General features: G+C 44.2%; 1 protein-coding gene across 3 annotated transcripts in view; it reads left to right on the top strand.

Moving 5' to 3' along the window:
- The window catches only part of PRKCA (protein kinase C alpha), a 361,417-nt gene that overhangs the window by 135,203 nt on the left and 212,378 nt on the right, over positions 1-13,836 (top strand). For all 3 annotated transcript variants that reach the window (XM_074343523.1, XM_074343521.1, XM_074343522.1), the window contains exon 3: positions 13,553-13,635. In XM_074343523.1, the coding sequence (XP_074199624.1) occupies positions 13,553-13,635 (83 nt within the window). The remainder of the gene's footprint in view (positions 1-13,552; positions 13,636-13,836) is intronic.

Here is a 13,836-nt window from a genome sequence, read left to right as displayed (position 1 = left end):
GCCGAACTCCCCCTCCGCGGAAACCACCTGAGAACGCATTTCATGTCTCCGTGAACAGAACCACTTCACAGATAACTCGGAGGGAAGAAAAAAGCTCAATCTAGAAAATCTAAGGGAGAAAAAAAAATCTCAAAAATAAAAACATTTTAATGTTATAAAAAATCGTTTTAAAACTTAGGTGTTAGACATAAAGGTCAGGAGCATGACTTTCAGCATTACACAGGAGTGCTGCCCCTGGACGATGTTTTTAGGGTGTTGTACCTATTGTGTTTGATTTTAGCTTTTTTAAAAATAAAGTTTCCATTACATGGAGAATTGTTTTTATGTCTATATGATGTTAACTAAACTCATTGTAGTGCTCAGGTCATAAGTAACACCAGTCATTGTTGTGCACCATAAACTTGTATGATGTCGTATCTCAATTATCTCAACAAAACTGAGAGAAAAATAGTGTGTTAAACAGCATAAAACTTTGAGATGTAGCTCACATATGCAACTGACTCAAAGTATACAGTCCAGTGGTTGCTAGTAGGTCTTTTCAGAGTTGTGCAAACAGGAACACAATCTGTGTTAGACTGTTTCATCACCCGATAAAAGAAACCTGTTAAGTGACTCCCTCCCATTCTCAAACGCAGTAAACCTTTTTCTTGAATGCCTTTCTTGGTGGACTGTTAATTCTTGTTTGAGCCAGCTTGACCAACTTAATGGTCCCCTCAATGAGTTGAATAGCGCATGCATTTTAAAATTTGTAACATTCTGTTCCATAGCCAGCTTGTCTTCTATTTTGCAACGTGTCACAGGCATTTACCCGCTTCAGTAAGGATTCCTTCACGGCTGTGGAGTGTCACATCAGGTGGACACCTGGTAACCTACATCTCTGTTGTTGGACTTCTAGCTTCTTTCCAAATTTTAGCTCTTGCGTAGGATGCTGTTACAAACATCTCTGTGCCACACAGCTCTGTGCACATCTGGTCATATTGTTTTAAAATTAATTGCAAAGTATGGAATTGCTGGTGTGCAAAGCCAAAAGTTTTTAAGCAGGAAACAATTCGATGTTATCACAGCTCTGGTTTCCTTCTTTTCTTTTTGATTCTTGTACTTGTCTCCTTTACTGTCCTCCAGCATTCAGAGTTGTTTTCTAATTTCTGTGTAGACCCCCGTCGCTGAGCATCCAGCAAATACCCGGCAGGCTCACAATGTAACAAGACAAACTTAATTCTAAATAGGCGCTTACTAATGTGCTCTTAACGATGATTCAGAAAGCACTTCAGGATCTTATAGCTTGTTGCTATGAATATCATCTTGAAAGCTGTGTTTTTAGTTAATGGTTGAAAAACTTAGAATAAATGTAGATGAACAAAAAGGAAAAATAAGTGAAAAAAATCTTCCCACAGACACCATCTCAGGCACAACCCGTTTACCAGCATGGCCTGTCTTTATGTAGACTCTTACCCATGCAAAATAAGTACCTCTGTCAAAGTCAATAAATAGCTCCACATCACAATTATTATCAAATGTAAGTTTTTTGAAGTATTGTGTATAAGCGTAGATTAAAAAGCATTTGGTCTCAAAATTCTGGATAACAATTTATCGTATTTTTAGACTTATTTTGCCTTCTATTTTCTGGCATGCAATTTGGAAATGTAATATTCACCTTGTAAGGTTGCCTTTTTTTAAAAAAAAAAAAAAAAGAAAATTATCCTTCTCTGCTGCTCTCTGCCTCATTTCTTTATTTGTACAGAAACTTTCCTAGCTCCTTTGTCTCGAGTCTCTCCCCGGTGTTCACCACAGTTCCCCAGGGGCACTGGAATCCCTTGGACACCTTCAGCTTTCCTTTTTGGAAACTTCTGGCCTCCTTGCTTTGTAATTATGTTGTGTTCCACATCCCTGATGCTTTATTAGTTCCCAACATCCTTGATAAAAGAGAGGTAATTAGTATATTATGGCTTCTTTTGAATTGTTCTCCAAGATAAAGCAGAAAGAAATGCTTGATGGGTAAAAATTTACATAATAATGTGGACACTTTTTTTTTTTTTTGTCCCTGTAAGTGCCATGTAATCTCGAGAAAATGAAAGCATTTTATTTAGGGAAACTTTCTTCATGTGTTTATCTCTAAGAATTAAAAATTGCCACTGCATTGTGGTGGCCCTCTAATTTCAGAAGTAACGTTGTACCATGTTCCCTTTTATTACACCCTGAATTTCTAACTAAAGGTTAACATCCTCCTTTGAATTCTGAGACTATTCTCACCCCCATTCCAATGTTGATTGAAATCAAAGCCAAATAAGAACATTAAATATGAAACACTTTTTCCCTAACTTTACCCACGGGAGCTTTGTAATTGCATGTAATAGTTAAAACCAAAAACCAAAAAAAAAAAAAAAAAAAAAAAAAAAAAAAAAGTGCTAGGTTCTGAGAGTGATTACTAAAATATTTGGAACAACTTCCTCATTTCCTTCTGTGAACCATGACCAAAAGTAGTATTTTCTCGGTTGATGTGAATCACGTTCCATTCCATCAGCCCTTGAGTTTCCCGCTGACCACCTGCCTGTCTCCAGAGTTCACATGAAGTGGCCCAGGCCTCTTTGTATAGTTTTACACAGATTTTACTGTAGGTTGTCGGATGACTGCCCTCACGTGGTGGGGGGAAGTCCTTTGACCTTTGGTCTTTTTTTTTCCAGCCTCAACAACCCTGTGATGTCCGCCAGGAGTCTTCCGTGAACTTGGGGCTCTCACAGCCCACCCTGGGAAGACTTTACTTACTTTATGATCTTGAAATTACCTAATTTTGACTCGAAGCTCTTGGAGAGACCTGAACCTTCATGATCTTTACCATCATCAGAGGCTCGCATCCTAAGTGGGATGTAGCTGGTGCTCAGTAAATCTTTGACCAGAACTGAACTAAATGGAATGCTTCCTACCCACTGCCTGTTTCCTTACTACCTGCTTTTCTGCTAACCCCTGTATTTTGTATCTCTTTACCACTACCCACAGCATGATCTGTGCATGACAGTGGCCCTCCAGCCCCTGCTCTGATAAGGCTTGCCGCAGTCAGCTTCTCCCTGACTCCTTGTGACAGAGACACTATGGAAAATTTCCTGTCGGAGACGCTCCCACCTTACAGATTTCGGGGCTCTTTGCGGACTCCGAGGCCCGTCTCTGCTCTTTTGCTGACTCCTCATCCAGCCACCCAAGCACACCATCTTTCTTGAAACCATTCAAGATTTTCTCCATCTCTTCTCAGACGCCTCCCACCATCTCTCTCTCTCGCTCTCTCTCTTTTTTTTTTTTTTTATTTGGCAGAGGTCCCCAAAGAATTGTGCTTTATTAAACCTAAAGTCCTTCCATGCCTGCCTATCTTCCTGGCTTTTTATTGGGAGCTTCTTAAGTATTTGAGGAAGGAGTGGCCAAAAGGATGAGCGTGCAACTTTATTTTGAAAGTGAATTGGTTCTCTGTTGTGAAATTTACAAGCCAGAGAGAGAGAGAGAGAGACAGAGAGAGACATGGTTCTTAGCTTTGCTTCTGCCGTTCAGCTCACAACCCAGTGGCTTGTTGACTGAGCAAATACATGCTAAAGATGTTGACTCTTTTTGCAACGGCTAGGATTTCAGAGCTTCGACTTAAGGGTGAAACTGTAGCCTAGGATTAAACAAGAGAAGAATCGAGGCAGGGGAGAATCATAACCTCAGTACTCACCCGCCCAGCCCACCGAGAAGACTTCCAGGGGACGCAGTTTGAAAACTACTGCAGGAAGGTCGTCCTGACGTCGCCTCTGATTCTGTTGTTCTCAAACTCTCAGTGATGTTTACTGCTTTTAGAATTGGTAATAACCTTCATGAAGATGAGTGCTGAAGGTTACTTCCCTGGGCTCCTGGTCCCTTGAGGATCCCAGGTGTCTGTTTTCTGGGTGCTTTTATACCTGTGTGGAAACGTATGTCGCGTCATCTCCAAAGACTGAAAAGGGCTTTGTGTAACCAGCAAGTGTTGTACAAACAGGGTCACTGTTAGGCCTTTGACTGCAAATACTAGCTAGTGGACGAAGCAGGACTTCTGCAAAAGCCAGTGTTTTCAGTTTGGGACTTCTGATTACACTTCTGCATTGAACCCTGTAAGAGTTCTGACTATTAAACTCATTTATGATCATGAGCAAATCAGTCTGTACAAATGCCCCCGGTATTTTTGAATTTCACAATTTCCATATTAGCAACTTAGGTTTGAAATGACTTACTGACAGTCGCGCATAATCTTTGTGGGCACCTTTTTTTTTTTATCCCCTCTGTGGAAGTGGGAACCGAATTCTGATTCATTCGTTTGTTAATTGCTCGTTGCTGCTTTGGACTTGAAGCTGTCCTCAGTCTTCCTTGGTGATGTAGGTAAGTTTTATGGACATAAACGTGCTGTCCCACGGAGCTTTAGGGACACATTGCCTCCAAGCCCTTACAGCCCACCCTGGTTCACGTCACTGAGGTGAAAGCTGGAGCTGACTTACATACGGAGCTTGAGCTGGGCACTGAAGACTTTTCCCTTCTCTTAGCAACCTGGGTTCCATTTGAGAAGCAGAGTATTACTGTTTCCTTACACACACACCCATCTGATTACAGTTTTTATTTATTGAATTGCTTTCTGGAAACTGCCTTGGTGATTGGCAGATACATATATATTAGTTTCTTAGGGCTGCCCCAGTTTGTGGTGCTTAAACAGAAGTTTGCCTCTCAGTTCTGGCACCTGGAGGCACAAAACCAAGGTGCAGCAGGGTTGGTGCCTTCTGAGGACTGTGAGGGGAACTCTGTTCCATGACCCTCCCCAAGTCTGATGCTTCCCTGGCAGCCAGACATGCCTTGATTCGCAGAAGCATCACCGTGACTTCTGCCTTCATCTTCACAGGACATCCTTCCTGTGTGTTTAAATACCCCCCACCCCCCCACCCCCTTTTAAAATAAAGACACAAGTTATATTAGGCTAAAGGCTCATCCTATGTCAGTATGATCTCATCTTAACTAATATATGTGCAACAACCCTATTTCCAGATAGCTTCACGTTCTAAGGTACTGGGGATTAGGACTTCCACATGAATTACAGGGCTAGGGGGACACAGTTCAACCCCTACCAGTGTCGCTAGTGCCTGAAATGATCAGATGACACTTTCATTTGGCAACTCAGGGTAGGAGATATGGGCAGAAAGAGTAATCAATTACACTGAGTGCTTCAGAGACTAGAAGGACAACTGTTGCAAGATCATAAATTGTATCGTATGAAAGAATTGTGGGATGTTCCTTGACACACTAGGTATAAAAGAAACTTATTGTGCGAGTCTCTGCTCTTGTTTTTCTGATTGACTGTCAGTATAGTGACATACTTTCTCAAATAGCCTTTAACCAATAGATGGAGGAAAAGACCTTGGCCACTTTTATCTTATTTTTAGCCTTTTATTATGTACATTTTCAAATAACTTGCAAAAGTAAAGAGAATAGTTAAATGATAAAGGCCGTATGCCCATCTCACAGCTTCAGAAATTGTTGACTTTGACCACTCCTGTTTCATTTTAGGTGATGTTGAAATTGGCACAGAAACACTGCAGGATTCAAGCTTCAAAATCAAACCGTCAGATTTCCCTTGAAACGCTTTTTCATGACTTGACACACTTTTAAGAGATTTTTTTGTGTGTGTGTGGTTCCCTAAAGCAGATAAGCCTTTATACCACAGTTACTTAAGGTATTAAGGTTTTATTATTGTATATTGATATTTGATATCAGAAAAGTCTACTCCCTTCAGTTCTGCAGTGAGGAATACAGGAAGAAGCTGAAGCCAGCACACGAAGGGGGACTGTTGGCAGTTACCCGTCAGTGTGTGCGATGCTGTCATGTGTGTGACATCTTCCATGTGTGTGGCTTGGGCCGTGATGGACCAGTCAGTCATCATCAGAGCTTAGCTCTTCTCCGTGGTTGTGGAGGAAGCTTCTAGACTCTGTGTAAACTTCTTCCTTCCTTCAAGCCCCTTGTTCTCTCCCGACTCTCTCCTCTCCCACCATCACCTCCCTTCTACCAGCAGCCGTGAATGTGGGTGTCCATCCCTGGGACTCCCCCCGGCTTCTGGGAGCTCTTGTCCATGGTCCTGCCTTCAGCTGTCAACCATGCAGATGCCCCTCAGCCCGTGGTCAGTGGTCCCAGCTGTCCTTGACCTCCAGCCCGAAGTTCCACGTGCTTGCCTGACAAATCTGTCGAGGGGAGGGGGTATCCCCCAGGAGATCATGCTCAGCTTGTCTGAAACAGAACTCCCCACCCTGTTCCAACAACAGCACAAGGAAAAGTCTTCTCCTTCAGGCGGTGTAACTGCTGTGAACGGCGGACCGAGACTGCGGGTCCTCAAGTCCAGGTTAATTCTTTCTTACCTCTTGGTCTCCTCCGTTCTCTTCCACAACCTGCCGACTCGCTCTCTGTCACTTAGAATTCTTTGAGTTGCAGGTGCGGGCAGCTCAGGTCACACTGGCACTAACCATAGGAAGCATGCATGACAGGCTCTTCTGTATCCAGGTGTATGAGATTATGTGGTGTGTACGAAGGTAAAGGTCTATGTAAAGAGAGTTAAGTTTTGAAGGGTGTTGGGTGGGTCGCATGCGGCGGTCGGGAGGGTGAATACTCGGCCAGCACCGAGATCTGGTTTCTCTCGCCCTGGTCTTCTCTGCTCTGTCTCCCCTCAGGGCTCTCCTCTTGGTTGCACAATGCCAACACCATTTGCCTTGTTGCTCTGGCCAGAAGCGTAGGGCTGCCTTGGTTTCCCCTTCCTACCTTGTGTTCAATCGCTCAGCTCCTTCTTCAAAATGTATCTCAGATCCTACCAGGGAGGAATGCAAAAAAAGGAGGCATCAGTAGGACTTGGTGACATTAGAGACAAGGAAGCTGAGGAGGAGGTGACGGATGCCCTTCCTGTGGGAGCGGAGAGGGCTGCCTGGTCAGAAGTGGGGTATTAGGGTTTCTGAAAGGGTTTATTCGGAATCCATGCCCAGATGCTTAGGGGCAGAATCAGTGTGCTATTGAAGAATGGCATTCCTTGCGCTATGTGATAAAGCACATTTATTTGATTTGTTTTCATACAGCGTTAACGCGTCTCACACGAGAAGACTGTTCTCATTGTTACAAATCTGAAACCAATAATTTCCTCCTAACATGCAAATATAATATAAGCTCAGTTTTTCATTCCTTTCCCCACAAAGCCGAAAGCAATTCACTTTGCCTTAGCGACGTTGATTTCATTGTCTTCTGCTGTGACGTTACCTTTCATTAATCCCTTCCAGCGAAGCAGAATTTAATTAAAACCATCTCACATGGTGGCAACCATTTATGTATTTAAAAAAAGGAACTCGCAGCAGCTCAGCTACCAGTCTTCTGTTCTAAATGAAGTCAAACTATTCAATTTAGTAGGTTCCTTTTTTGCATTCAGGACTTGTTACATAATGGGTTTTTACCCCATTAATTTTGGATACCGGGGTTTCTATGCATGTTCCATTTTACATGACTATGAGCTGAACTTGAAATACAGACTGAAGACTTGAGGGTGAAAGGAAATTATTGTTTGAAGGGAAATGGAAAACGATACAGTTCTTTCCCCTCAGTGAACATGGCAGGTAGGCTCTGTGAAGTGTAAACGGGGGTAATCCTGTTTCACGTGTTAAGCGAGATGGGTCTCAAGGATTTGGGAGGGAAGCCAGGCTTGCAGTGTGAGGGTCCATATTTCCATCACTATTACTGACATTAACTATCTCCGTGTGAGATGTGAGAATAGCACATCTCCATTCCCCCACAATCATGGGAGTCCTTTGCTCTGAAAACCAAATTTTACCGCGTGTCCTCATTCTAGTCTGGCATGGACTTTAATTAGAATCTTACGTAATGGAAGTAAATGCTTGGTTTTGGAGCCAACTCTACTGTACACACAAATAACCATAAAGTCCCCTAAGCAAGACTATGTGCCCTTGTTTATAATTGTATAAATATCACTCCCGGCTGATGTGTTACTTAAGTTATATCTTGATAAAATATGCATAACATAAAATTTACCAGTTTAACCATTCTTAAGTGTACAGTTCAGTATGCACAGTGCTGTGCGATCATGGCCACTGTCCATTTCCAAAACTCTTCATCATTCCAAATAAAATCTGTACCCGTTAAACACTAACTCCCCATTCTACACGCGCTCCCCCCGCGTAACCTCTGCTCTCCTTTGTCTCTATGAATTCGACTATTCCAGGTACCTCACATAAGTGAGATCATGTGGTAATTGTCCTTTTGTGTCTGGCTTACTGCACGTGGCAATGTTTTCAAGGTTCGTGCATGTTGTAGCGTGGGTCGAAATTTGCTTTTTAAGGCTGAATAATGTTACGTTGTATGTGTAGACCATAGTGAATCCTTTCATCTGTTGGTGGACATTCAGGTTGTTTCTGCCTTTGACTATCACGGTGATGCTGCGTGAACGTCACGCGCAAATATCTGCGTGACATCCACTTCCCGTTCTTTTGTGAGACGCCTAGAAGGAGAGTTGCTGGCTCAGGCGGTAGTTCTGTGTTTAATTTTTTGACAAGTAGCTGTAGTGTCATGCACAGCGAGTGTACCGTTTTACATTCTCACCGACAGTGGACGGGGGTTCCGATATCTTCTCTGTCTTCTCAAACTCACCATCGTATTGTTTCTTTTCTTCTAATAATAGCCTTCCTAGTGGGTATGACATGGTGACTAATCATCTTTAACTGAATTTTTTTCTCATGTCAGAACCATTGCTACACCTGCTTGATGTGTGTGTGGTCATGCTGGTGGCATTCCTGGGGGGGAATCTTCATGGATGCGTCGAGGAGGAAGAAGCACTTAACTGCAGCTTATTCCTTTTTTTTTTTTTTTTAACTGAAGTACAATCGGTTACTATGTGTCAGTTTCTGGTGTACAGCACAACGTCCCAGTCATACATACATATGTATATGTGTATATACATGTATATATACACACACACACTTACTTGTTTTCATATTCTTTGTCATTACAAGTTATTTCTTTTTATATAGTGTCAGTTCACCGTGGTTTTTTAGTTTTGTTTTTTTTTTTTAAGTAAATCTCTGTGCATGAATGGAATACGGAAAATGTTTCTGGACTTACCATTTGCCCAAGAAAATGCCCTGGGAAACACTGTCCCGTATCAGGAGTCCCAGGTCATCCGTCCGTGTGATGACATCTGACACAAAAACAAAGCACTCAGGTCCAGCCCGTGCATCTCATGGCCCAAGACTCGTTGTGGTTGAATCAGCTCTTACCGACTTCACGGGTTGGGGGCCAGTGTCAGGAGGGAGTGTTTCTCTCACACTGAGTGGCTTTCAGCCTGCCCTTTGCTGGTTTTTATTCTCTTTAAACTAATACCTGATTGAGAACCACCATTAACATCAACATGTCCGCATCACAACACACACCTGTGTTTAGCAGCAATTTTTATGGATTCCTGATCCAAACATGGGTGTCTTATTTATTCTGTGTCTGAAACATAACTTTTGACAGATGACAAAAACTTCAGCTTTTGTTCAGTTTACTTTGTAAGACCAGCAAGCAATGTGGATCAGTAGCGTGAGTGTTCTCAGTTTTAAAGCCTGGTACTGTTCAGAATCATTATTTGTCCAGGCCCATGGTCTTATTTCCTGTCCTCTCATGTCATTTGCTTAGTGTGACTTGTACATTTTGTGTGTTGTCCGTCACTGTTGGGCAGCGTAAGCATATCACAGAGGATTAGAGGAAAGCGATTTTGTGCTTAGAAAATAATTGAAGATTTACTTTGTGGCTTTAAGCTGCAGGAGAGCTTCGTGTTTTAAAGCCTCTCATTTGGTTGCACGAGCAGAGGTGACCCAGGGTCTTCGAAAATGAGGTTCCATCTCGGTCTTATTGGCCAGCCTATGCAGGCTTCAGCAAAGGCTTGTTTACAGGCCGGGGGTCCAGCTGCAGGACACAAACTGTGGAGCCGGAAGAAGCTGTCATGTGTCTCCACTCCCTCCTCCTTGCCTGCCAAGGCCAGGCAAATCAGTATCAAAAGCATCCTGTGTGGTAGGTACCACCTCCCGCGCCCCCTCCCCCATTCCCTTGCTCCACATAACGTGGTGAGATGATTAGGAAAAAAATCCAAATAGTGAAGGATAAAAACAGTAGCTCCTAATGTGTAGCCCGAGGAAAGCCTGCACTGTCCAGTCCAGGTGAGCCCACTGCGTGCTCTTGTTTTATTCAGTCTTTTCCTCATTTATTGTCTTAGGAGGAAATCACCCAACATAGTTTGGAACTTGAAACCGAAGTTCAAAGCCCTCCATCAGTGATTTCTGGAACCTCTGTGGCCCTTGCTCCGTTTCCCAGGCAAACCCTGCTTCCAGCCAGAGTCAGCCCACGTGCAGCTCCTCTTGCCGGCTCCCCTCCCTGGGAGTGGGGTGAGCAGAGAGGGTCCCCGGCTCTGTCTCCATCAGTCACCCAGGTGTGGCCACTGCGTGGGCTCATTCTGCATCTGGTCTGAATCTTGAGTGTTTGAACAGGCCTTACGGGGTCCTCCTCCCCCAGGTAACTCACGTAGAACAGCTCTGCAGTCACCTAGAGCCTGCTCTCCACCTGCTGCTGGGCCAGTCCAGCCGCTGGTAGATGTGCGACCTTCACGTGAGGTGGGAGAAGAGGGGCTGGAAGGCAGGTTGAGGAGGAAGTAATTTTGGGGAAGGTGGGTTTTTTTTTTTTTTTTTTTTTTTGAAAGCTTCTCTTTCAAATTGTGTAGTGAGGGCCACACTCTTTTTAGGGCCAAGTCAGATATGTGATTTCTTTTTTTTTTGAGGCACACAGTAGAGGTACTTCCAGCTGGAGACGTATAATTGCCCTGTTGGGTAAATGGGGAGCGAAAGGCAGACTGGCCTTCCAAAGGGGTTTGATAAACATGGGTTTTCTGAAGTGCCCACCTGAATGCAGAGGCAGTTTTTTTCAAAAAGAGAGGAAAGACTTGACTGTTTAAACGATTAAGTAGAGAATAGGAGAGCTGCTTTTCCCTTCAGAACACCGTGTCCGTAATCAACTATGATGAGGAAATGATGCTCCCGTGACCCTCTCCCTTTAGTGAGCTCTCTCTCTCATTCCAGTGAATGAGAGATGACTGTCTGTCTGGGGAGCGCAAGCGGATGAGATTAATTCCTGCCATCCCAGCACTGCTCTGCCAGCCATCCGCGGAGCGTGTAGGAATGGAGATGCTTGTAGCAGAAACTGAGCGGAAAGGCCGCCGCGCCGAAGGCCCGTGGGAGCACACTGCTGCTCTTTGCAGCGCCCTGGCCCTGCCCGGGGCAGCCGGGAGGGCTCTTTGCTCTGGTGCAGGGCTGCCGCCTCCCTCTGCCCAGGTGTGCGCGGTGCTCAGGCGGGGCAGGCAGCCACGGAGAGCTCCCCTCCCTCAGGGCGCCTCTGCTTCTGAAGAGATGCTCTTGATGAGGTCTGCGATGTTCACCTTCATCCGGTTGGCTCCCTCCTGTGTCCCGCTCTGCCTGCTCATGCCAAGCCTGAGTTTCTTTTTAAAGGTGTACTTTGATAGTGGCATTGTATTATGACCATCTTAAAGTAAGACTGTTTAAAAAGAAAAATAAAACTATTTTAAAAAAACTATCATCCCTCATCTTACTTTCCTGACATACCCACATCTAGGTTTCATATGTACATACATACTTATGTACATTTATTAAATATATTTATAATTTTTTCATGTACCCGTTTTCCTGTTACCCATGTGCAGAATCTTGGCATTACCTTTAATATCTCTTCTGCTTCTGTCAATGGATGTGACAGGGTGGAGGGAAAGGGGTCAAGGGTCCAGCAAACCTTAGTCTGAATCATGGCTCCACTATGTAGTAGGAGGGTGACTTTACATAAGACCTTCTCTTTTCTGTTGGTCCATCCATCTGTCCTCTCTCATCCTCTCTTCTGTCTGCAAACATCATATGCTCATGACATGCTAGATGCTTAGAGATCAGTACTGTATCTTCCCTTCCAGAAAATGTCAATGTCGAAGCATATTAAGTCGTGTTATGAGGATTTGGCGGATAATGCATGTAAAATGGCCCATCAAAATGACCCATAAGAGGGTGCTCAGCCAATGGCGTCTGTGGTCAGCTGGCAAGTCCTATCAGTTCTTTGACTTCTCTGGCTGGCATCTCACTTCCATTTCTTGGCAGATGGTATAATGATGGCCAATTAGTTTCATTCCTAGACTATGCAAGAAGCTTCAAATGGGCCTTATGGCCCAAATCTGTTCCATCAGATTCTCCGTGCCATCACCATCTACCCTTCAGAAGCACTGCTTTTAGTCCGGGTTACTCTTGTTCAAACCTCTCAGTAGCTGCTAATGCTTCTCAGAAATAATTCTGAATGTTTCCCGGCCACTTGGGGCCCTCGGAACCCTCGCTTGGTTCTGGGCTCAGAACCTGATCTCCTCTTGGGATCTCGGCTCCTGGCAACCCTGCTCACCTCTCCTACCGAGTCAAGTGGTTGACCCTCATCAGCTGACTTCATCCGTTGACACACGTGTGCCGGGAGTTGTAGTATCACCACTGGGAGAAGAAAAGAGCCAAGAACTTGGGAAATTCTAGCCTCCCTCCTGCAGTGAAGCCTCAGGACTCCCCCAGCGTTTCACAGGGTACATTGTCTTTCAGCGCGGCGGCGTTCAGCAGAGAAAAGTAGACTGGCAGGTTGTGCCCTTTACAACCAGACCTCAAGTTAGGAGGAAGGATTACCTAGTCATTTATTTATTATTATTTTTTGTATCCTCCACATTACACTATTCATAAACATCTCGGATGACTTATTTCTGTAATAGTCTGTTTATTGGCTCATCTTCAGAAATGCTTACCAAAACCATATTGGGTTTGGAAAATGCGTGCTATGTAGTGGGTTTGGTAGGTTTGTGGGGACTCCGCCAGTGGGAGACAGGCAAGCAGGCAGACAAAAGAAGGTGTGAGGATGTTTCCCCAGCTTTTCTTCATTTCACAGGGCTGTTTGGTGTGGATTGGGTTTATGTCTTGACTTCTTTAAGCCCAGAAATCTGCTCAGGAAGTTCTGCAAGCCACACTTCGGGATACCCACATGTGATTTATAATAAGTTATTCTCTTTATAAATGTTATATACCCTGTTAGCACAATGACGTACGAACATCGATACACCCATGTGTGTTGGTGGAGGACAGCGCAAAGCACTTCACACTTTGATTCCTGGCTTATACGTTGGGAAGACTGTCTTAGAGTCTGTGGCCTCCCCCTCCGTCTCAACTTTAGAGACGAGGACCTAAGGCTCAGGTCTCCTTGGGCCCGGTCAGTGGTGGCATTTTGTGGTTCTGTTATCTCTGAGTCCAGTCAATGCCAAAGGCTGCTGAGTCTCAAATGAAATGCCTTCTAATCACTGCTTGTGAGACTGTCTGTAGTGAAACTGAACTGACTTGGGGCCGCATGTAGCCCTGTTTGGAAAACAAAGCTTGCCTGTTCCACCTGGGCTGTTCTAACTCTGGTTTCCTTTTCTCTCCACCAGTTTGCTGTTTTGTGGTTCACAAGAGGTGCCATGAGTTCGTTACTTTTTCTTGTCCGGGTGCGGATAAAGGACCTGACACTGATGTAAGTAGCCTGGAAACGAGTATTTTATGTTAATACAGGTTTCCGAATTTAATTTTTTTTTTTTTGGAATGCCTATACAACTGTTGTTCTGACACATCCTGGTCATGGGAAGACTTACCAATTTGTCTCACAGAATGTTGGCGTTTACTAATGAATAGATTGAGTCCTTCGGAGCCCTGGCAAGACTCCTTACGGATCAGA

The sequence above is a fragment of the Camelus bactrianus genome, chromosome 16 (genome assembly GCF_048773025.1).
Source record: "Camelus bactrianus isolate YW-2024 breed Bactrian camel chromosome 16, ASM4877302v1, whole genome shotgun sequence".
NCBI classification, from domain to species: Eukaryota; Metazoa; Chordata; class Mammalia; order Artiodactyla; family Camelidae; genus Camelus; species Camelus bactrianus.
Note: the sequence above shows the minus strand (reverse complement) of the source record. Positions and strands in the feature narration are given on the sequence as shown.